General features: G+C 35.5%; 1 protein-coding gene across 4 annotated transcripts in view; it reads left to right on the top strand.

The window, feature by feature from the left end:
• Nucleotides 1–25680, top strand: part of ATP9B (ATPase phospholipid transporting 9B (putative)) — a 157268-nt gene that overhangs the window by 70472 nt on the left and 61116 nt on the right. For all 4 annotated transcript variants that reach the window (XM_074542469.1, XM_074542464.1, XM_074542478.1 and 1 more), the window contains exons 9-11: nt 749–829; nt 7210–7285; nt 14224–14300. In XM_074542469.1, coding sequence (XP_074398570.1) covers nt 749–829; nt 7210–7285; nt 14224–14300 — 234 coding nt within the window. The remainder of the gene's footprint in view (nt 1–748; nt 830–7209; nt 7286–14223; nt 14301–25680) is intronic.

The following is a 25680-nucleotide window of genomic DNA, read 5'->3' as shown; positions in this document are numbered from 1 at the left end:
GGGTTTTTTTTCTTTTGTTTATAGTATACTGCCATCAGTTTATATAGGCTGTTACTGTACTATCTTAGGTGTTTCCTATTCTTCCTAGTTTTAGGGTAGGAACATTTGTGGATTGTTTGCTGTCATGAGTAGTGGTACCACAATATATTAGACCAAATTTTATCAGACTAGTTTTGATGTATCCCTGAGTTTAAAGATTTGAGTAATCCTGTTGATGTAGTCAGGCTTTCCTGAAGCTGGTAGGGTTTTCTTGTGGGGTTTTCACTGGAGTGCTGGAGCATTCAAGAGAACTCAAATCCATTTCATTGTTGCCTTTTGTACTCAGTTGGCTTTGTCTTTGCTGGAAAAGTATTTTTTTTCCTGTTTCATTAAAAAACCCAACCAACAAATAAATCAACTGTCCTCCCTCTCCCACTTTATTTTGAGGACAAATATCTGGAAAATATTGTAAGATTACACTATTATTAATTAAAATGGGGATGTTAAAAGAAATTAGATAAAATATCTAACTCATAAATGTAAAACAGTTTAGTTTTTGAACTATAAACACATTAAGGATATCAACTTGAAAGTGATTCCTTTATAGCAAGATGTACTGGAAAAAACCCCCATGTTTCTTAGTTGGGTAAAAGTTGTGTGAGCTTAGTTTGGGGTGGGTTGGTGAGGGTCATAAACTGGAATCTTTACCAGGTCTTCAAAATAAATTATTATATTTAAGTAATAGCAAATACATTATTCTGTTTTACAGGATCTCTTTTCAATCAATGCTTATGTTTATGCTCAGAAGCCACAGCTGGATATCCACAGTTTTGAGGGTACTTTCACACGGGTAAGTAGTCCATGTAGATAAATTTTTTACTTTCCTCTTTAATACCTTAGTCCTACATGTAGTGTCAGCTTGGTACCAGATCTTTCCTTGACTTTACAGCAGTATTTTTTCCTATGTTCCTGCCATGGCAATACTTCATATAAAAAATATCCCATTAAACATGTATGGCAGAAAATGAATGCATAAAGATTATCTGAAAAAATCTGAATTGGAGAGTTGAATATTTGTTGATTGACATCACTTTGATCTTTTTATGTGAAACTCTTTGTGAACAGTATATTGTTTCCAGGCATCTGATGTATTGTTCATATATGCCAAAAACTGACAAGTTGAATAATAGCAGTAGCCTGAGACAATGTATATGCTAGTTTATGTGCAATAAAAGTGTGCCTTGTTTAACAGCATTTCTGCTGTACTTCTAAAGTTCAGTTTTCTCAAAATGTAAAAAAAGCTAAAAGCTACTTATGGGGGCTTTGTATTTATTCTCTTTTCCACAGATAATTATATTCAAAACTAATTATGAAAATAACAATGCAATAATATCTATGTCTTGTTTCTGTTGTTTTTAAAAGGTGGCCTGCTAAATTTGACCTTATAAAGCAGTGTCCTAATAGGTAGTAATTATTTTTTTTATTTTCATAGATTTACAGTTTTGTAGCAGTATGTTATCAGATATAGTGATTATTCTGTTTGTTTCAGCCAAACTCAGTGGTGTTAGACTCATTCCTCTTGATGGTTTGTTTCTAGAATAATTTGAGAGAATTAACTGCTGTGGAGGTAAAGAGAAGGGTTTTTTCCCCGTGACTCAAATTGGTAATAGATTTTGTTTTGTAATTGGAATTCCAGTTCACAAGTGTAAATACACTGATGAATGAGATATTGCAATTGCTGTCTCTCAAAGACCAATTTATACTGGGTTCCATAGTCCATGCTGCCTACAAAGTAAATGTCATTTGTTCACACCTTCTAAAGCAGTAAGCAACAGTGTTTACTTAAACCTTGTATTGACCAATTGTCCAAATGAAATTTCTATTAACAGCTGTAAATTCATATTATTCTTCTCAGTGGCTAAGTGTGTAATTTCCTACATATTGAACTCTTTGGAATCTTTTTAACAACTCTGGTATAAGTAATTGAGACATTGGGAAATCATCACAGTAATTTGTGTTGTGGGTTCTGTTTGTATACGTCATAACACTGTATGATTCAAATATCCCAGTGGGTGTAAATACCTGTGGTGCATTTTATGGTTTCAGGATTGCATATATGGTTTTTTTGGGTGCTTCAGTAGCAAGGATAGTTTAAACTGAACTTGTGTGTTCAGTTTAAAGCATGTGAGGGCATTGCCCTCAAATTTGGTTCATAGTGAATCACACTAGAGATTTTTCAAAGGTTGGTTTTTGTTAGTGGTGGATCTTCTGCATTGTGAAATGCTGTTTTAGGACACTTGTTTACTGATTTATCTTTCTGCTTTTGCTGTGAGCCCTTGCTTCTTACAATAAATCAGTTCTTGCATCTAATTTCTATTTTATGTTAAAGGAAAAAAAATTGGTGTGCTTAGTGATGCTAATGCGTACATTTTTTCTACTTAAGCATTGATGTTCAAAGAATTCTTGCAAGGGTAGGTTGACAGGGTAATAGCACATTGATTTTTCTTTTTCTTTTTCCCCCCATTATGGAGACAGAGTACTAACAATGTAAAAGACAAACTTAGATAATTTCAAAAAGTATGTGTCCATAAAACAAACCAGAAACTTGGGAGCACAGTGCTGGAGTTTCTATGAGCAAGCAAGGTCTAAGTACAAATGTATCCACAAAAACCCTATGAGCTGACAGAAGATATATTTTGCAGAACACCTGCATAATCATGTCAGGAGACATAATAGCTTTGCTTTACTCTAGTGATATTTGCTAGCTTCACATGAAGTTGTTTTCCATTGTTCTCCATAAATTTTGGTGTGGTTTTCCATTGTTCACCACAGATTTTGGATATGCAGTCAGTGCATGAAAGTGAGTGTGTGTCCTTGCATGATCATGTCTGGCCCTTGAATAATGGCATAAATTAATTCCTCTCCTCCTTTCACATTTACTAGACAGCCTATCAAAAAACAATAGATAAGCTAAATTAGTGTTTTGTGGAAATTTATGAGATAGTTTTATTTGTTCTAAGGGCATCATCCATGTCTTTGCTGAGCTTATTTTTAAATAGTGGTGTACAGAACAAGGATGTAAACAGATATAACTACTAGAGTTGCTCTTCTCTCTGATGCTCCTCTGTAGGCTTGATAAATGAGGGAGCAATTTTATCAATGCTGAAAATCTGTAAAAAGACAATAAACGGTACCATATTTCTTAACCCAACGTTTACCAGTTAGAGCCTAAAGAGTATTCTAGAGCATTACATCAGTGTGTATTGGCATAGCCAGTATTATTTAACCTTTGCTTACTTCTGTATAGGATCATGGAGAGTCTCTTGCTTTTAACTTTAGCTATTTTTTGTTTAAATTTGGGGGTTTCTTTCACTATTCTCTTGAGAATATTTTCCTTTTATTTCTTCTATATTGCAGCTCAGTTCTGTCCCCATAGTCTCTTTATTTACTTTGGAACTATATCTTAATATTTTTAGATTCTAATAGCAATCTTAGAAGGCAAAAGCCATTGAGTTTGGTTCAACTACTTCAATAATCTTTTTCTTTCATATGGTACAGAACTATATTGTATAATATATATAATTTTTAACAATATTGCATCTTGTTTGATGCTTAAAATACACCTAAACTGATGTAAAACCTGGTGCATGTAGCTTTATTAATTTACGAGTAGAATCTCTGGCCTGATGCTAATTATACAGATTTTTTCTTGGATATGCCTTGCATTTTAGTAGAGAGAACATTAAGTCACTTTTTTCATTCATGTTTGGTAAAGAATTACCTGTTTTAAAGCAATGGTTGTGTTCACTTCAATCTGGCTTGCTTTTATGTTGCCACTGAAGAGAATGGCATTATGTTTTGGAAATCCTTGTGATTCCCCTTCCTTTATGCCAGCAGTAACAACTATACAGACAACTTGACTAGGGAGCTAATGTGTATGGAACCTAATCTGACCCTGTCCAAAACACATACCAGTAAAAGGAACATAGCCAGAAAAATTAACTGTGGGGTTGGATTGGAGAAGGAATCTCTTTCAGTGATTCAAGTAAATTAATGTGTATTCCACTTTCCTACAAAATTGATGGGGGTTGTTGTACTGTATCCTGTCATGCAGGAACTGAGATAGAAAAGGTCAAATAGAAGTGGTACACTGGTTTACTCAAGGATTGGGGATTTCATCTCAAAGACCTCGCTTGTTATTTACAAAAATTTCTAAAAAATGAGAGCTTTGAAATTTTTTAATGACTCCTTGAAATTTGTCATGATCTTTGGTCAGCTGTATTGTGAATTCATGAAAGGACTTCATGAAATTATTAATGAAAGGACTGAAAATGGGTTGTATTCAATTTTTATTTCACTGATCATCTTTCCTTTCTCACTGCACATGCATGAGCTGCAGACTAATTTCTGCAAAGAAACTATAGACAATTTAAACCTCTATGATCAATGCTGCTCACAGATTAAAAAACTGAGCCTGAATATGAAGCTTGAATATAATACTGAATTCCACTATTCTGGTAATGAACTTAATTCAGAACCCAAAGACCAAGAAACATACAGCTGCCAAATGAAATTCAACCCAGCAGACCTTAAGTGGAAACTTTGTCAGCTGGACAAAGAAGCCCTTGTATGTCAAATTTCTGCTGTGAGAGAGAGTGATGGATTTCATTTAACCCAAAACATACATTGTTCTGTTAGTGTCAGAAAATTTGCAGAAATATCTCTAACACAGGTGTGGTCTCACTCAGGAATTGCAGTTCTTGTCCTTCCCTGCTTCATCTATCCCTGCTCTCTCTCTAGAAGTACAAATAAAAATAGTGTGAAAGAGCTAAACCCTTAAATGCACCTTATATTTTTCATTTGAGTAACTTAGAACAAAAGAAAAATAAGGGTAAGTCATCATCTGATTGGGCATGGAAGGTGTGATATTTTGGAAATGGAATGAACTGAAGAAAGCTGAAAATTTTAGGTGAGGGCATAATGACATGAAAGTATCATAATGAAATAAGCAGAAGATAAGGGATTGGCAGACTCTTCTGTGGACGAGCATGAGTGGAAAGAGAGAGAGCTCATTTGATGTTTTCCTATTTTGAATCACCTAAAACAAGGTATTTCACTAAATCTTGTAGCAGTGTTAGACATTGAACAAGTGACTTTTTCCTAACCCTGTTGTCAGCTCTCTACAATAATTGCAGGGCTTTTGATTTCTTCTTGTAATATGGAAGAGTTTCACAACTCAGTCTTACAATCTGCTAACTGAAAAATAAGGGAAAACAAAGGATTTACCTAGCTTAGTATCCTGTTCTTGACAACAGTCAGAAGCAGAGTGCTGGAAAGCAGAATACAGCTAGAGTAAGGACACAGTAGTTCCTCCTCAAAAGAGCCACCTTTTTCTTAACACAAGATGTGGGAAATTTCCTGAGTTAGAGCTGTTTTCTGTAAGTAACTTGCAATGAATTTTCCTTCTCTAAACTCACCCAGTTCACCCTTGAATGTGTGTAACCTTTTAATATTGAAATTGGAGGAAGTTACGCAGACTAAGTACATATTTAAGAATGATAGCCTGTTTTTCAATTTTGTTGACTTTATTTATGACTTCTTTCTTCTTTTGTAAAAATAAGCAGTATCTATCGTCCCTTTTTAGGTGCTTGTTTCATAGATGTCTGTCATATTCTCCATTAGAAGCCAGGTTTATTTAGTCGTATCTAGTGTGGTAGACATGTTGACCTTTCTTATTTCTCTGTTTGAACATTATCCAGTTCTTTTTGCTTTCTGTTTGGAATAAACACAAGAAATAATCACAGAAGCCAAATAATTTGAGAACAACTGTAAATCAAACCAGGTATCTAAGCATTAAGATGTAGGAGTATAACAAATAATTCTTGCAGTATTAATTCCTGAGGTGAGAATCAAATAATTCTCCTTCTTTCTTAATTTAAGCCTAATCTTATAGAGCATTAATGATTTTTCACAGAATATTCTGAATTGTAAGGGACCCACAACGATCATCAAGTCCAAATCTTAGTGAGTGACTCATAATGGGGATTGAAACCATAAACTTGGCATAATTAGCACCCTGCCCTAACCAACTGTGCTAATCCCAAGATTGTCAGAATACAAGTCTTGATTCAAAATTGGTGGTTTTCTTCTTAGGGCTAATTCCATATCCTCCCTCTCTTCCCCTCTGTTTTTGACAGAATGGTTCTCCATGCCTTTTAAACAACAATTTTTCTTCGCTTAGGAGAGTAAGAACTATAGTTTCCTTGCTATATTGGGATCTCTTGATCTATGCACAATAAGTTATGTGTTTAATTGGAGATTTTTCTTTTTTTAGAAACAGAAATTCTTGTGCAGCTCTTCCTGTGCTAGGTAATTGTTTCAAAATAGAGATGAAAAATGGGCATAGGTTTTGATTATTGACAATATGTATATTGCATACTTTGATAAATAAGTCATCTCCCCTTTCTTGCAAAATGTTTAGCTACAATCTGTAATTTGATCAAATACACTTGATTATCCTACCTCCTAAAGTTGTAAACAGCACATTTCACAGCTGCTAATGAGCAACAAATCTGTACATGCTCCAAATTGATTATGAGAGATTGTCTGTTTACAATCTTCAGATCATTATTGCTTGGGAGGAGAAAGGGGAGGAAAAAAAGGGGATGTTTAAAGTAATCAGGGAAGCAGTTTTCTATTGGAAGTATTTTCCCAAGGAGTATATATTTTGTAAGCATGTGGTAAGATAATACAAGCCTGCGTTTCATTTTAAAAGTTGCAATATTTTTCCCTGAAGTTTATATGATGTTGATGAGGTGCAAAATGATGATCACCATAGCTTACTGTAAGAATTATACATGATTTAAATACAGAACAGGGTGTAAATTTTTGGGAGTTAGTGTTCATAACTCACCGTAACTGCATGTTGTAACGTAGTGTTCTGCAGTTTGATACATCTGAAGAAAAGAATATGTTACTTTTAAAATACTTTTGACTAGTTCTTTTAGAATGATTGGGTAGAAGTAATATGAACTTCAAACCTTATTTCTCTTTTTAGACAGTGTTTTGTATCTGTGTATGTGCAATGAAAGCTATTATGCAGTGATTGATACAAAGATGCATGCATCCTGTCAGTATTTCATACATCCCGTCAGTTATTCAGATGGTATAACATGGTACTTAACTTCTTGTAATGGCGATTCACTTATTAGCTGTTCTTATTTTTAACAGGAAGACAGTGATCCTGCAGTTCATGAAAGCCTAAGCATAGAAAATACATTATGGGCAAGCACTGTTGTTGCTTCGGGTAAGTGCTGCAATACAAAGCTGCTAATGTATCTAAATACTTCCAAGGAAATGCATCCTTATTTTTCAAAAGTCATTAATATTTCACATTGTAAAATACTTTTATCTTCCAGGCTATTAAACTGTTGCTTTTCCGCCTTCCCATTGGTTTATCATGCTGCTCTAAATATTTTCATACATTTTTAATCCTCCTTAATAGCTTTAGGGGTTTCTTAACTTCCATTTTGGTCTTTCAGTATTACAGTCCCTTGTAACCCACTGACATCACTGTCCTTTTTAATTTAATTAAATAAGTTGTAAGGCGCTGTGTTCAATCATAGTGGATGCTTTTCCGTGCTGAAAAACAAGGGTAGTTTTGTATTTTTTAGGAGCTTTTCTTCTATGTATACTCTGTGATTAGTATCTTCTATTAGGCGAAGTCTTAATCAGAAATAGTAGATAAGTTTTGAAGTTAGGTAATTTTAAAATATTGGGATCTAAATATTATTACTGTTTCATGTATGTCCTAGATATTATAAATAAGTACACATTAATACCATAGAGCATAGATGCTCTATTCAGACTTTAAGCCATTGTAACTTCTTGGTTTTTAGAGCAGAAATTTTTTTTTTTCATTTTTGCTCTATGTAAGAAAAGTCAGAAGGGCAGTGATTATTCTTCTGCATGACAACAGAGAATAAGAAATTGAGAGAGCATGATTTCTGAAGAGAGCTAGGATTTAAGATGGCGATTTGGAACAATTGGAAACAGCCAAGAAATGGGAAGGAACCAAAGAAATTTCTAGCTAAATTGTAAAGTTAGTCCCTACTATGAAGAGTTCACATCAGTGAGGGGCCTACTGGAAGGATGTGGGGAAGAGTTGAATTCTGACGAGGTAGAAAAGAAGTCAGTGACTGAGCACTCCCTTCACAAGTGTTGAAAAGACAGTCATGATCTTTGATTCTTAGTGTTGTTTGGTTTGATTGCTCTGGAAAATTATTGCTGGAAAATTACCACTCTAAAACTGTGGTCAAATGGATGATGCCTAAAGCTGTCCTCAGGTTTTTAACTTCGGATAAAAAGATGCTTCTCATGAATTATAAATTTCAATACTGTATAAACTTGGTTTGAGTTTCCTTTTCCTCAAATCTATGTGTGGAAGAAAACTAAAAACAAAGACTATGCATTTGCAAACTCTTTAATTCTGAGTCAGTATATTTGAATTTTAATTGAAAGCTGTTTATGTTTTCATTTCCATGGTAGATGATTTTGTTTAGAAGTGTAGCTATTGACTGATTGCTCTTGATCTGCTATCTAAATTTGGCGCCTATATTAATGGAAACAGTTCTCCCTAAAATTTATACCTTAGCATAAGTTTGAGTTTTTTATTTCTGAGAGGTCTTGTGAAAGTTTAATTATTTATGAAGGACTTTAGCTCATTATTAATTATGACAGTGGAAAAACATAGGAAAAGATAATTCTCTTGTTGGGACATAGTTTTAATAGTGGAATAAGACTTTAAGGCAGACTAAGGGCAAACTCACTGAACAATACAAGGTAAAGAATATTGAATGGCTCTTCAAGACTGCAATGCCTTCTGAAGGGAAAAATAATGTGATCATGAAATTAAAAATTGTGCTGTGGTGTGCATACAGAAGTTACCTTGAATTTAGGTACCAGACAAAAATAATTTCCTTCAGTAACTGATTTTGTGACATTAATTATATCTAACCTCTGGCATATCATTCATTTCACTTACCTAATTTCATGTATTAGCTGCAATTTGATACCATGGTAATGTGCTTCTCTCATGTAAGTACTCATTGTCCTATAGGCCAAAAATCCAGATCTTAAGCATTACTCAGGAACTGTGTGGATGTAATTTTAGCATTTGATAGGATTAGCCCTTCAGCAAAAACTAGGAAATTATTTCCTTCAGTCTGTTGCTTATTAGATAAGACATTTACAAGATCTTAGAGGTGCACTGTGCATATAGTCATGAGGAAGACCATAAGGTAAAGCATCTAGCAAATTGTTAAAATTAAGATGCTCTAGATCTGGTTGATAACTGATGCATCATTCAGTTGTTTCCACTTCACTTCCAAGTTGAGTGTACAAAACTAAGAACACTTGATGCTGAGCTAATTAAATTTGTCTGGGTTTTTTTTTTTAAGAGTAGATTTAATAATTGAATTTCAAAGATTTGTGACAACTGAAAATCTTAATAAAAATGCTGGTCACTGTCTGACTGCACTATAAACATACATAAGCTGACTTGCTTAAACCTGCCATGGAAGGATATCAAAGGTGAACTCTGCCTACACAAGTTTGCAGGTGCCTCTGCATTCTCTCCCCTGGTATAATCAGTCACAGCCTTTAATTATATCTGAAAAATCTAGTGGAAGAATATGCTTGTGCACAGCTTCTATACATAAGTGACACTAAGATTTCATTAAAACAGAAGAATAAACAGCTTGTAGTATTTGAAAGTGTGCCATTTTTCTACTCTGTAGACAGCTCCTTCACCCACACTTATATCTGATTTCAGTGTTGTCATTGTCTAGGTTCACAGTTCTGTTACACACATTTTTCACTGCAAAAGTCTATGACATCTGTATGCAAACCTAATAATTCTATTACTATTCCACTTTGGTTCAAGAAAGTGGATTTGAGGCCTGAGTCCAGACAGTGGAGGGTAGAGTTCTGCCCTGCGATGTTTCCTGTGTATCTCTTCATTTGTCCTAAGACTCTTCAGTATGACAGTCTTTAATACTGTCTGGCTTGAAAGGCTGCTCCCTCCAGTGCTCTCTAAGCAGCCTGGACAGCATCTGTTACTAAGCCAAGCAAATGTGTGACTCATTTGGACCCTGTTAGGCCCTTTCCAACCCCTTGTAAGTTGCTACAAAGTGTTCTGGGTCAACCTAGCACTATTATCTTGACATATTACTGACTGATGGTGTCAGTCTCAGGAGCAGAGAGAGCTACATCACTGACATCCAGGAAAGGAATATGTACCTGAGTTGCAGACACAAAGCCTTATTTAATTTTTAAAATGGTTTTGTATAGGACATACAGGACAGTTTTTGGGTTAGGGGCTCTCCTCCAGCGATTAATAGATGCTGAATTTCCTGATAGTACTCTTTGACATATTAGAAAAACCACATTGCATCAGGTAGGATAGCCCACTATCTCCAGGATAGATGCCATTGCTATTTGTCAAGGTGATACAGAGGGTCAAGGTTAGGCTGGCAAAAGTGTTTGGGGAATTATGTGGGGAATACCTCAGAAAATTTGAGCTCTAGTTGCTGATGCCATGACAATTCTAGAAGAGAGAGACCACAAATCAATTATTTCACAGATCAGTAACAGTAAATTTAAGTGTATAACGGTTTCAAGAAATCTTATCAACTGCATCTTGAACGCAGATTACCAAAGCTCATGAGAATATCAGAATACTACAATAATGGATTCTACAGAGAAAAAAAAAGCACCTATTGCTAGAACAGTAAAAGTGACAAGAAAAGTATTTGCTATAATTTAAGACTTTTTTGTTTTCTTCATGAATTTTGGGAACCAAAAAATTGATTCAACAGAATTGTGTAATTCCAAACAACTCAAGAATAAACTATTCCTTGTCATTTTTTATATCAAAATATAATGTTCAGAAAAGTGAGGTTACTCAAATTTGTACATTTGGAAGGCATTTACTTACCCTGGATTTAGTTTGTCTCTTTACCCCTTAAAAGAATAATAACCTAAATGGGAGGGGGAAGGGAAAACCATTTTACTGCACCAAATATATACCCAGTTTCAAAACTGATAGTTTAGATATCTAAATGGAGATTCCTACTGATACCAAATTTGCAGGGCTTTTTGCCCTTTGCTGTAAAGCTCTGATAGATATCTGGTGATCATCTGTATGATGCTTATCCTAACCCTAAAAAAGACAAAGATTAATGTGCCTGGATCACACTGGAAGCCTCTGGCAGGGATGGAAATCAAAAGCCTTTTTCTCAAGTCCAAAGCCTGCAGTCGTCCTTTAGTTATTCTTTAATAAGTGAGATAGGAAAAAATATTCTGACTTATCCACTTACAAGTCGTGTTCTAGCAGGTTTTTTAAAAGTAACAGTAAGGCACAGAGTCTCTGTCATTCTTAATATCTGTATTATCACTGTGGAATTAATAACAGTGCCTAAAGGAAAGGAAATTTTGGTTAGTGAAAACTTGCAAAACTACTGTCACTGGAGAAACACTTCTAAATATAAGCAAGTAACTTAAACCACTAAGTTTTCTTCAATTAAATTACTTATCTTTCAGATTCCTTGTGCTTGTGGCATCAATGACTGTGGTTTTTGTGCTTATTGAAAACTTCAGTAGATTTCATTTCAGAAAGGGAGAGAGGACAGTTAGCAGTTAAATTTTAAAAAGCCTCAGAAGGTCCACTACAGTATGGACTTTAGCTTTTTGTTCTCCACTTGTGGTAATGATTAGTGTGGTTCAAATGCTGAACAAGATAATGCAGCTTTCTGAGAAACCTGCTGAGATACCTATTAAGAGAAGATTTGTATTAATGAAATTGCATCATCATTTTGGCAGATGTCAGTCTTGTGAAGTCACTTTAGATAAAATCAGAACAATTTATATAAATGCACAGCTGTCAAAAGCAGTATTTTCTGCCAACTCCTACCTATGACTTTAATTAATTTGAGCACACCCTAGTTTTTCTATGGTTCATACAGTGAAGATGTATGCTTGGGAGATAGCAAAATTGGTGTCATCACACATGGGATTCAGAGTATGCCTGGCTATCACAAGTCTGCTTCTCTTTTTTTTCTAGGCCCACATTTGTTCTAGTGCTAACTTCTCTCCCCAGCATTAAGCACTCCACCCACAGCTATCAGGGATTGCCCAGTGTAGGAGAGCCAGTTTGCAGAGGCCCCTTACGCAATAATACAGGAGTCGGTGCTTTCAGTAAGCTGAGGCCTGTGGTACAGCTGTGCTTCCAGAAATCCCAGGTTGAATTCAATTCGTTATTGGATACCAGAACCGTACCTGCTGCAACCACTGTGGGACAGCAATGAAACTACAAATAAAGTTCCCTGCACCAATGTGCTTCAGATTTAAGGAGCACTTAGTTATCACTGATACTGTGCTGATGGCAGAAAGTTTAAAATCTAAGATCAATGACTAGTTATAAGCAGCAGCCTAGTCAAATCTACCAAATTCTGCTCTAAGTTCAGTCATCAAGATGGAATTTATCTGACTTTCACCTTTGAAACCAACTTTTCAAGGAACAAAATATGAGACAAGTAGGACAGTTTGTTTTTCTGAGCTGCAGCAGCCAGGCAAAGCTTTGTAGAAATAAGCCATCTGGAATGTGGAGTCCTCCCAGCTTCTACTGAACTAGATACCTGTGAAGGCAGAGGTTGCTAGAGTGTGCAGGAGGAGATTCCCTACAGCATATTGTCCAATATGTTCTGACTATTGGACACAGGTCAGCTCAGCATCACTCCAAAATAAAGTGCCCCAAAGGGATATGTGGCCATTGCTTGGAGACAGTAGAATGGGCTTAGAAATAATGGATTAGTGACTATTGGAGGAATTCTAGGGTGGCCTGGGCATTGATCAGTGGGCATGAGCAATGGTACTATGCATCACTTGTTTCACTTGGGTCTTTGTTTTCTTTTTGGGGGGGTGGGGTTTGGTGTTTGGTTGGTTAGTTTTAGTTTTTGTTTTTGGGGGTTTTTCCTCTTTATTTCAATATTTCTAATTTTATCACAGGTATTACTACTATTGTTGTTATGTTTACTTCGTTTCAATCATTAAACCATTCTTATCTCGATCCGTGAGTTGTGATGAGATTTTTTTAGTTTTGTTGGTTTGTTTTCTTTTCAATTTTTTTTTCCTTATCCTCCTCACCATCCTTGTCGTTGGTGCTCTGGGGAGGAAGTGAGTGAACAGCTGCATAAAACTTACTTGCCTGGGGTTAAACCAGGATACATTCTTATTTTTGAGTAAATGCAGACATCTTTAATGCAAACATATCTCACTATCATTATTTTTGTCTTTGGGAGTTTCTTCAATTTTTTACAACCCGTTACACTACAAGAGTAGTGATAGCAGATCTTATATGGAGTTCTAATTGTCAAAGACAAATTAGGTTAACGTCATACAAATATGTAATACTTCTACTTTTTTAAAAGGTTTTCTGAGTATGCAGTTTTTGAATAGTTATGTTTATTATTTCTTCATATCATAGTGACCCCCAAAAAAATCACGTTATTGGTTGTACTGCCATAAAACCATTTCACGTTACCTGATGAAGTAATAGAAATAAGGGGAGTTTTTTATGCTAGAAAGTGTTATATAACATATTAGTAATAGAATTAATTTTTTTAATATAAAAATTTATTAGTGACGCTGAAACCAGATTTTCCTATACCATGCTGCAAAAATTGGCTAAAAATAATTAAAAAATTAAAATGTTTATAAGCTAATGAAGATAATATTTCTGTATAACACACTATCAAAGTAATTAATTGGCTGAACCAGATTTTACTTCATTATAGATGGCAGAGGTAGCAGGCAATTGATGTGTGATGTGTTCAGCACCACTTTACTCATTTTTTATTCACTCTGCAGTTATTTATGCTGTCCTAACTTCTGAAAACAGCTGGAGGAAATTTTAAGTTCAAATACAAGTTTCTAACCAGCTCCATTGGAAGTATTGTTTCCATAAAAAAGAAGGAAAATATGTTTTCATCTTTACAGATGTTTATTGCGGAAGTTAATATAATTCTTTGTTTTACGTTCTGAAAATCAGCACTCACAGTGTTATGCTGAAATGTTGGGGCTTTTCAGGCAATTGATTTATTTAAGGAACTAAATTAATGCAAGTTTTAATTTGGGAACATCTTCTCTCATTTACCTGACACCTCTGGGGTTTTGTTTGTTTTTCAGGAACTGTAATTGGTGTTGTTATTTACACAGGAAAGGAAACACGAAGTGTAATGAACACATCCAATCCAAAAAATAAGGTAAGTTAGTCTTACTCTGGAATTACCAGATTCTGTTCTCAGAAAACTTAAAAAGAGATGTACCTAAACCCAAACATCTAAAAGCTTTTGCTGTGGTATGTTTCATGTGTTCTGCTGCCTTGAATTTTGGTACAGTCTGCCACAGTCTCCTGAAAGTAAAATTATTTTTCCTTTAGCTAGGAGTGTTACAGGTGGTAATGTGGGCATTTGCCTTTGAAGTATCAGTGTTCCTCTTCAGACCTTTGTAATACTGTCTCACAGCTAAATATTAATTTTCACTTCTCCCAGATTATTTTACTGTACAGTATTTGGCTAAAGGTAGACATTAGTTTTAAGGAGTGTTTTAAGTTTATAACAGAATACTAAAGTTTATTCAGGCTACCAGTGGTGGTAGAACAAGATGTTCCAGTCACTACCCAGAGGACTCTTTCAGGGATTTTTGCAAGCAATTAAAACATTTTCAAGAGATTTTTCTGTCAAGAAGATACCAGAGGTTTCAGTGCTTCCCTCTGTACAAGATTCTCTGAGGTCTAAACAAAGCAAATAGCTCTTCACTTAATCAGTAATGTTTCTAATGTAAGTTGGGGAGCACTCTCAATTTGAAAGAAATAGAACTTCAGCTGTGGGCTGTACCTTACAGCCCTGTGTTTAGTAAGAAGATAATTATATTAAGAAAGAAAAAAATTATTGCAAGAGGTTTAGAAAAAAAATCATCAGTGACAGGTTACCATTTTCACGCCATTCATAATAAGTTGCTCTGAGTAGGAACATCAAGAGTGAAATGATAATACAAATTGCTTGAAGCAGTTATTGCAGTCCCCTGAGTGTATTGATTTGTGTTTCTAATAAAGAGATGCTTTTAAATGTCTAATTGACAGAAACAGGTGATATATACCATTATGAGGATTAAGATGGCCTTTTATTATTTTAATCTTTGTAACATGCTTTTTAAAATAATAGAGTAAAATGGAACCAGAATCTTTGTGGTGTATGGTTATTTTCTCTTCTACCTGATACAAAGATGAGCCCTTTAGTAATAGAATCTTTCTCTCAAGAATTCTGAACTACTTCTCCCTAATAAATGATTTGCGCATGTGTTTAAAATGAAATTATTTAATGTAGCAAACTGATAGGGAAGTATGCATCAGTGTAGCATGCATTACCTAAATTCAACACATTCTGGGGATGTATTAGGCTTTTAGTAAATGTTAAATTTTTTGTATGTGACTATTTCAACAATAATATTGGCGTGGAGATTTTGTCTCTGTGAACTGAACAACCATGTTTAAAGACGTAACCAACAGTTAACATGGCCAGTAAGGATGAATTTGGGAACTGAAAACAGGAAAACTCTTAGAACTCTCACAGCTGAGTAAGTGATAAAATGGAGTACTGCATTGTAAAAAATAGTTTGTCCTCGTTTTTAAGATGTAGTTTTACTGTACCTTTATTTGCAGTCTGCATCTTATTTTCTCTTCATCTTCTGCCATGGGATGAGATTGGTTTGCATACCTCTGTATGATGAGACACTTGTTTTCTGTAGGTGATATTTTGTGCTAGCTAACCATGTGGAAGGTAGACAAACAGTACTCAGTTCATTCCTCCTCTGTGTATTCAGGGATCGTCCTGTGTTTTCTCAGGCTTGAAAATAATGGTTACATATTAGCTAGGGTATGTAGCATTAGGACCCAAAAGGAGGGCAGAGGGAGTCTAAAATAATCTTTGAGAGTAGAAGATGTATTACATTTAAGAGATTAAAGATTTGAACATTTAAAAAAGAAGTTAGCATACAACTTGCTGAAACAAAATTAAAATTAAATTGATCAGTTTTGCTATTGTTGCAAACTTGAGAGGAAATAAGTCTGCAGCCTGTTCTGCTTTAGGAAAGCATTGTTTGAAATACTGTTCGAAACCAGTTTTAAATGGCACATTGTCTCTCTCTGCTGCTCTTTGAAGAAAATAAAAATAACATTTTAGAGATTTTCCTGTACAATGTGTTGATACACTCTTGTTGGGAGCATAGTTCAGTAATGCTGGTGTCTTCTTTCTCTGGGGGAAAGCAAACACTGAGATCATTGATTCCCAAATTACACTGTCAAACTGAAACTCATATGTCCAGAAATAAGCAAGAAATTCATGGGCCTGACTCTTTTATCAGTACTCTCTTCATTGAAATACAAATAGGTGCTACAGCTGTATTTTTTGCTGGAGAATAATATTACTGCTGTACTTCATATTATAAATTTGTTTTTTCTAATGATAGATTTTTAATTTGCCTTCTTAACACTAGATGCTTTTTGAATGAACCAATATTAAAATTTAAATATGCAGACATGCTCTATAAATGCTCAGCAAAAGACTAAAACTGAAATAAGTTTCGGAAAACTTGGATATGAAAAATTGTGAAATTTATGTACCTGTTCAAGCATGGGATTTATCTGTATGTTAAACTTAGAAGGATTTATTGTGTTTGCTGAAGTATTTAGTCATTCAAGCAACAATTTTCTTAACTTAAAGTCAACGCTTACTTGTTTTATTACAATTGTAAAAATTGTTTCATTGCCTAAGGATGCAAACACAGTCTGAAAAACACAAAGATAGAGAGTGTAGAATTTTCTTAATGGATCAATTCAATATGTTTTTAATTCCAACAATATAAAGAAAAATTATTTCTGGCAAGGTTTAATTTCAGTCTAAAATGATATATGTTCTGCGCTTCAGATAAATGTGGAAGTAGTAACATCAACATTATAGTGTAATGACTGTCTGCATTTTACCTCATTGGCAGTCACATCAGCTTACTCAGGAATGCAGTTCCAGTCTTTAAAGGAAAAAAAAAAAATCAGATTGAATTGTGCTCCTCACAATGCTGTAATCAGTAATCAATCCTATTTGGATAGATATTCTTAAACCTTGGCTTTCTGGATGAAGTTGGACTTGTCAATGCTAAAGGTCATTTATAGGTGTTAATTAACCAAGAGGGAAATTAACAAACTAAGGTTATTTATTTATTTTGTCTGGCATTTTGCAGTGCTCTCATTCTTCTTTAAAGTGCAGAACAGTTTTTTGTTATCTTAATTCAGAGTTGCCTTTGCAGCTTTAGTCTTCATAGAAAACAAGACTGTTGGTGCTACCCTTCTGCAAATGTGACTTGTTTCCATCAATGGAAACAGATTTTGGGGGTGAAGTTAAAAAACCACAGTATCCTTGGCAGGAGATGGAAATGTATTTTGTGTACTAAGATTGAAACGTTAAAATTTCTTGAAGTTTGCAATATATATACACCCAGAATGTACACAGTAATGCATCAAAATTAGTAGAAATTATCTTAAATGGAACTACTGAGAAACCAGTAGCCTCTCTAAAGGAGCTACAGCATGTAATCTGCCTAGTGTGCTTCAGATTAGTATAAAAATAGTTTTAATGTTGCTAATCCTTAAAAGCAGCATTCAAAACACTTTTTCTTCCCCCTTATTTTATGGAATTTTACATCTGCTGTTAAATTTTAACATCAGAAGTAAAACTTCATAGTAACCATTCAGTGTTCATCAAAATAGTAATATTGTTTTTACCCTAATTCTTAACTAGCCTGAAAGCTAACTACTCTTGTGGTTCCTGCTTTTGTTGCTTGTTTACTGTTTTGAGTTGGTTTTTTTAACATACGAAAATCTCAAAAGGGTGGTTGGGTTTTTTTCTTTTTGTGTGTATATGTTCCCCTTGGTTATTTGAAAATGGCCTTGCTATTCTGGTAAACTGAGGCAAAATCACCTTGCTACTCTCTCTCAGTCTCTCATTCTTTCTCTCCTCCCAAACATCTCTTTCTGGTTTTTTGTGACCAAATTTACTTCTCTGTGTTTAAAAGGCTTTTATCTATGCTCATTCTCCATTTTTAATGAGGATGATTTTTGAAAAATATTTGCTAAAAAAAAGAATATCCTCCCTCCAATTCTGTATTTGGAGTGAAATGGAGTGGCTTCATGTGGTAGATTCATGTTGTCCCAGAAACTCATGCCACTTCAGCATAGCTATTTCAATATTCAAAATAAATGCTTCTTCTGCCTTGACACATTTTTTTGAACAGCAATAAATTTGGTTGTCCACCATCTTGTTAGTGGCATTAGTAAGCCATTCTTGTCTCTTCTACCCCAAAGGCTGACATTTCTAAGTCCTATTTGCATTTCTGTTCTGGGCTTCATAAGGGCATTCACTTTATCCTGCTGCTACATTGTTGAGCGAGAGCCCAGTAATTTCACTTGCGTATTTTTTTTACTAAATTGAAAATTTCATGTTCATAGTCTGTCTGAGAAGAATGACTTTCTCTGGCTGTATGTCTGAAGGGTCAGGGTTAGAGTAGAACAGTGAAAACTGTTACATGGCTCTTCATGGCAAATGTTAGGGATTTATAAGAAAAATGTTTATGCAGCACTTTGTATTGGAGTATAGTCTGCTGTAGTTAATCCTCCTAAAAACTTCTCTTTGTATTGGATAAAACTGAGAAAGCTGTCACCTACAGGTAATATGTAGTGACATGCTTAGTTTGTCCCCTGACACAGAGCTTCTGTCCAAGGAAGTGATTAACTACCAGCTTCCCATGAAGTATGAGACTCCTTTTCTTGGTGTACGGGACAATTTGTGGGATCAGACCACAGGGAAATGCATATCATGTGGTGTTGTTGATGCTTTTCTCTCCATGTGCTTTCATCTCTGAGCAAAGGAAGGAGAGTAGCACCTTGAAGAGCCTGGTGTCCCTCAGCAAGAGGGATGGAACTGTGTTGGGTAAGGAGGAAGACAAAAAGTACTTTTCTTTGAAAGTTTGGAAAGAAAGGGCTGAATGGCAGAGGAGGCACCTTTGTTGTTCCAAAATTAGAATGTAGGAATGTTAATGGTTGGAAGCAGTCAGCAGTGTTTTAGCAAACCGAAGACAAAATTTGTGTGTCCTTTACTCTGAGACAGAGAGAACATCTACCTACTATAATTATCTTTAACACCATTAACTGAAATAGCAAGAGTGTCAAGTGGGAATTTCAATCCTTAGATGACTAGTATGGAAAAAGCATGATTCCACATAAAGGAGCTGAGGTTTCCAATTTTCTTTGATATTTAGAAAACTGGAAGAATGCTAGTTTTATACCATGATTTTAAGACAATAAGAAAACAATAAGACTGGAAGACTTGATTGACTTCCTTGAGTGTATATGTGGATAAAAATCACTTCATGCAGTCTGTTGAGTCGGGGTGTTTTGTACACTCATGAATCTTATTTACAGCATGCTGCTTCTTTTCAGAGACTTGGTGGGGCACTTTTTATCCCCATTAGCAATGCTTTTTGAGTAATGGTGTATATATTTTTGTTCTCTTCTTATTTACATTGTTCTCCTCTAAAGAAATAAAATGGTAATACTACAAATGGAAAACTGAGGCATGAGAGATAAAGGAGGTGGGGTGGGGGAAAGCAGAAGAGCCACAAAAGAAGCAGGAGCTGAGAGTGGTCAGTTTAAGGTCTTCAACTTCATTTCTCATCCAACCTAGCTGAATGTTTTTTACAGTACTCTTAGGCTTCAAAATCCACTAATTTTGGGTTTGTGTATACATGATATATATATGTTTGTATGTACGTGATGCCTGTAGCCTTAAAGCTGATCCTCATGTCTTTTCTTTGGCATCTTAAAATAATTAGATCATCACTTGCTTATCTACTTCGCTGTTGTATCCCTAAGCTAGAGAAGTTGTTCCATGATGTGGCCTGCTATCAATTCACAAGTTAAAGTTACAGAATAACCTATGCCCTAATTTCTTATTTGTTCTGGAACCAACAACTAAACATATCATGCAATTGCTATACCTAGGCACATGATAGGTCTTTTCTGGCTGCTTGAAAGTGGTGTGGCGCACTGTGTTGCTGTGTGCTGCCTGAGGCACTCAGCCTGAATGCTGCTCAAGGACCAGGCTGAGGAGCTTGGCTATGCTGTGTTAGGGTGCTGCTGCTTGGGACATGGATGTTGAATCACTGTCCTTTTTCAGCTGGTGCCACTTTTTGTTTACATAGTTCTAAATAACTCATTGGTATACAACAATATACAGAACAAGTGAGGGAATGGCCCTTCAGTAATGGGAGAGAATTCTCACTGTACTCTGGGTATACTCCTGAGTTTACTGTGTACTTTAGAGTTCATGCCAAACTCTAGCACCGATTTTGCAAAGCCATATAATTTATTCACAGCTGTAAAATTCCTACAGTGTTAAATTTATTCCCTATTGCAAAGCTGTAGAAGGATAAAAATTGATATATGCCAGAATGTTGATGGCAAGCCACAAACCGTGTCTAACTTGGAGTCCTAAATTCTGGAGATTCTCATCAAGAATGTTACTTGATGTTCTGTGATATCTCTCTTCCCATTTTGGAGACTCCCATGAAAAAGTTGCTTGGGTTTTGTTACCTTAGTGTTTTTAGAACATATGTAGGTTAGAATTTGTCTCGGTAGTTCAATGTCATTTCACACTGATGTTTAAGGAAGGATCAGTGGTGGAATACACCATTTCTAAAGTAATCTATAAATCTATTAAAATAGATTAACCTCACAAAATAGTCAGAACAATTCTTAAAAAGGATCAAGTTATGGAATAGCAACAGCATGCTATTTAGCTTATTCACCAGAAATTACATGTATTTTACCTGGAACAATCTAAGCTAAAATTAATGATTTATGGTAAAATAAAGAAATAATTTTAAATGTTGTCATTCTGCAGGAGACAGTGCAAAAGGGAGATTCCCTGCACATTTGGCTTACTGGAGTATCCCAGTAAGCTCTCAAAGAAGCAGACTCTGATGGCTGTTTTCTCTCAGCTGCTGCCTCCACTGCTGCTCATCAGCTGAGGGAGTTTGCTTTTACCTTTGCATTGCTCCTTATGGCTTTGTTGCCATTCAGAATTTAATCATGCCCTTGGCAAAATGCAGCTGCTGGGAGATGAGGGTAGGGGCAAAGGGCACGGCCTCTCAGAGGGTTCTTGGAACCTCATCCCATGGCTTAGGACTGCACCATTTTCAGAAGGCTCTGCCTGCAAGGCCTTGCTGGCTGTGAGCAAGCCAAAATGGTGGCAACTAAAATACTGATGCTGTGGAAGGAGGCTGCTATGCAGCCTACATCAGGGTTTTGTTCTGGGCACTTGGTGTTTGTTAATAAGAACAATTGTACCACAGTCAGCACTTTTTTGTTGTTGTTTTTTTCTTTATTGTGTGTATTTTATAGGAAATCTGAAACCTTATTTTTGGAATTATTTTTTCCTTAGTTAAGATGCATGCAAACACATTTCTTTGATATATAGTTCCAAAAACTTGATGCTGCAACTGTGTAGAAAGTCAGGTGTGCCTGAGGTCCTTATGAACTCTAGTTGTTATTAGGAAAAGCCTATATAATGTCTTTTGCATAATTTTCATTATTTCTGCAATTATTTTCATATTTTTCTGAATAAGCTTAATTTTTTCTAATATGGAAAGGAACTCTATAAGAAATGATAGAGATATTGGTTTTAGTGATGGGTAAGTTGAAAGTATATTGATTATTATTTTTTACAATTATTATGAAAGAGGGATGTCCCAAATGTCAGAAACTAAGATGTTTAAGACCTGCAGAGCATTCTTAGAATAGATGCTCATCCAATTTTCAAAACTTCTATTTGGATGCTTACAAGCATTAATTATTATTTACTCTTATTATTGGATAGCCTTCTCTTTGTGTGGAGCAAGTATAAAAAAACATCTTTTGAGGTTTTTATGTGACTCAGTAATTCATGCAACTGAAGTCTCATGTATTTCTCTAATTAGTGGAGGCTCAGAAACCATCATGATTCACATGACCTGAAATCTTAGTTTACAGAGATGAATATCTAGAGGGAAAGTTCTCTCCATATCAGAACATAGTATTTGTTTTGGTGTAGGCTGAACATAGTGATCATAACTAAGATAATTTACTGAGTTGTGTTTGATGCTTGAAGTAACAAGCTTGTCATAATCTTAACAGTCTTTGCCCTTCTTTTTTACCTCAGTTCAGAGAGCAAGCCTGTGGATACACTGAGCATTAAAATCAGCATTCCAACTTGTACCAGATGAAAATAATGTGGTTTAGATTGTGGATTAGTTTGTAAATAGTGGATTGCTCTTCATATTCTTAAAGCTTATTTCCTTCCCATCATATCTTTTGGAATGTATCCCAAAATACTGTTTATACAAAACAGCGTTCAGTTTCATTTCTCTTATGATTTGGAGACATTGTGGAATCTTTTCTTAATCTCGTAGTCTCCAAGGAATCCACTCAAATATTTTCTTTTGTAAAAGCAAAGATAGATGACTTGTGACTCAACTCAAGAAAGAAAATAAGATTCTTACTGATGCCTACTGGGTTTGAGGGATAGGCTTTTTTTGGGGTTTTTTTTTGTTTGTTTTGCTTATCACATAGAGCTCTTCTTCTAGTCTAAGTTTGACAGCGCTTGGACAGTTGTTTATTTTGGGTTTTTTGAACGAACTGTTGAAAAACTTTTTGATTCAGTTAGTTGTGATTCCCTACTATATGTATGGTCTCTGGAAGAGATTCAGCCAGCACCAGTGCTTTGTATTCAATATATCTTTCTTCTGACTACCTTCCCCCTTGCCTTGTTCTGCTTCCCCACCCTATTACTCTGGTCTAATACTTTTACTAGGTCCACCTACTTCCCTCCCTCCCTCTCTTCCTCCCTTCCTCTCTTCTCTTCCTCTCTCTCTCTCTTTCTTTCTCTTTCTCTCTCTTTCATCTCCCTCCCTCTCTTTCCTTCTTTCTTCTCTTTGCACGTCTTACACATGCTCATTTTTTTTCTCTGACAAAGTAGTACATTTGTGAAGAAGAAAGTTTAAGGCTTTGATCAGATGAAAATATCAAATAATCTGTCACAACTTTTTTACCTTGAAAAACGCTGTCTTGGTTAGTGTGCACTCATATTGTGATGATAAAAGATGATGATCCTGGTTCACCTCTTCAGCTCTTACCTGCATCTTTCCAAGGAGGAGGGTTCCTTCCTCCTTAGTGTGTCCAGCCCTGTCACCTTCCTTTTAAAGCTACTTTTATCACAACTTATGTGTCTTTCATCTGCTCTGCTATCAAGTTGTTGGCTCCAACTTGTGAATGCATTGTTGATTTTTAAACAGTTTTATGCACAAGAAGAAATTCCCCCATAAGCAGCTGAGTAGCCATTTCATTGACCTTATCTATACATATTTTTGAAATTCCCAAAGGTTCTCTGGCTCTATGTCTACATCTTATTCTCACTTTTGGGGTTTTGTTTCAGCTATACTTGTATCATTAAGTACCATTACTTGTATCAAGTATCATTATTTGATCCTTTATGCTCAAATCAATTTATCTTTCCATGGCTTGTTGAGGTAGTTCATGCAGTACCTGGTGCAGCACTGTGCTTTGTCTAAGGGGATCTCACTCTTGATTTGCAGCTAAAAAAATCAAAGCAAATTTGTGTGTATTTATAAATTTGGAGGTTGTAGGAATTAATTTTTGCAAATGAGATACACCTAATTGTGTTTGAGCTGTGAAACAGTACATTTGAGGGCACAGCAGAAGTGTGGAGGGGCGTCCATTTAAGTGTTGTATTCCACGTATGAATATTCCCCTGGCCTTTTTTTCCTCTTGCATTGAAGCATGTATTCAGCCAGTATCTTATTCATGCACTGAAGAAGAAGCGTGTTTATGTTTCCCCTCCTTTGGGACACAGGTTTGAATTGTTTAGCAGATACATTAGCTGATGTTCCTACTAGTTCTGTAATGACTCTCCCCATTGTGAGGCTAAGATATGCTCTGTGTGCACTGTTTTATTTTTAAATGTATTTAATTCTGTAAACACTAGGTGAGCTTTTAATGCCTTGCATAATATTTTATATTCTATTTTGACCTTCCAGTTTTCTTTGAGAACCTGAATAATTTATTTCTAAGTACTGAAGTGTTTTATAGTTGTACTGCACAACAGTTTCCTTGTGGAAGGTCTGCTAGCTTCCAATGACCCTTAGCTACCATCTGGTACAAATTCAAAGTGCTTCTGTCATCTGCTGCTAATTGCTGTCACCTGCATATTGCAGTCACTGAGCAACTTGGAGTGCAGTAAAGCAGGAGGCATACTGCTTTGTATAGCTGCAATCTATCCATAATACCCATGATTTCTTTATTAATATTAATTTAATGATAAAAGAAGTATATGCCTCATGAAATGGTATGAATTAATATAAATGACATTTCATGTTTATTTTAGTAACTTTCAGGGTTTAATCTGACATTCAAAAATGCATGTAGATTTGTATTATAAATATATTTATTATTTCAGTATTCTTCAGCCTGTTTATTCAGCTGAGATTGTTCAAACTGAATCTTACAGAAGAGTTCTTTAATCTTTTTTGTAAGCTGATAAGCTTTAGTCAGGGCACTAGCCTACAGCACCATATTATATTAATGTATTTTACTTGTAATTTAGAGAACAAGAAGAATATCCTGATCTGAAGGCTAAACTGTCCCCTGTGGCACTTGCACAGCTGATAATCGTGAACTAGAAAGATGTGTATATCAAATAGTTTACAAAATGAAGCCAGCTGTGTTTCCCTACATACTGTGGCTTCCTGACATGCATCATTAAACCTTATTAGCTACTTCCTTTTACAAAGATTCTTGTAGTCTTGAACATTGCATATTAACATTTTCTGCCTCTCCAACTGGAAATTATTTGCTTTATTGTAGAGTGTCAACATGCTCTAGTTTCTGATATGTGTTCTAATTGGTACTTTGGAGTATAATCATAGTGAAATACCACTCAGTGCATTTCTTTATTTGGAAAATTAATACAGACCTTTTCACTTCATCTGTCAATCTGTGCAACTTTTCACACAATTCCCAACTGTTGGGATTGCTTGCAAACCATTAAGTATGAAGTGGTTTATAAAATGTCTTGAAGAATATAAACACAAAAAGAAGGAGTTGACTTTTATGGTAAGATTTTTTTGTTGTTGCTTGCTTAATAGCTTTATTTCTATTTCAGCTGATAAATTTAATGATGTAAAAATTCTAGAAAATGTAGTGATATTATAAGGTTAATTTTTGTTGTTCAGATGAGGCTTTGTTTAATAAAACCACCATCCTGCACATATGCACACATACACACCTGTGGTGGTTTGACCAGGAAGGAGTGGGAATTCTGGGAAGCTGTGGTCAAACCAATGAAGGTTTTGGGTTTGAGACTGGCACCCGGTGTAGCCAGTGGGGTTTGGACACACCTCCGAGAATACACAGGGGTTAAAAGCAGGGCACTGCCCTTGGCACTCTCTCTTGGAACGTCGCGACGAAGAGGTCAGATCTCT

Source organism: Zonotrichia albicollis, chromosome 1, assembly GCF_047830755.1.
Source record: "Zonotrichia albicollis isolate bZonAlb1 chromosome 1, bZonAlb1.hap1, whole genome shotgun sequence".
NCBI classification, from domain to species: Eukaryota; Metazoa; Chordata; class Aves; order Passeriformes; family Passerellidae; genus Zonotrichia; species Zonotrichia albicollis.
The sequence above is the reverse complement of the archived record's forward strand: the minus strand, read 5'-3'. Positions and strand labels throughout refer to the sequence as shown.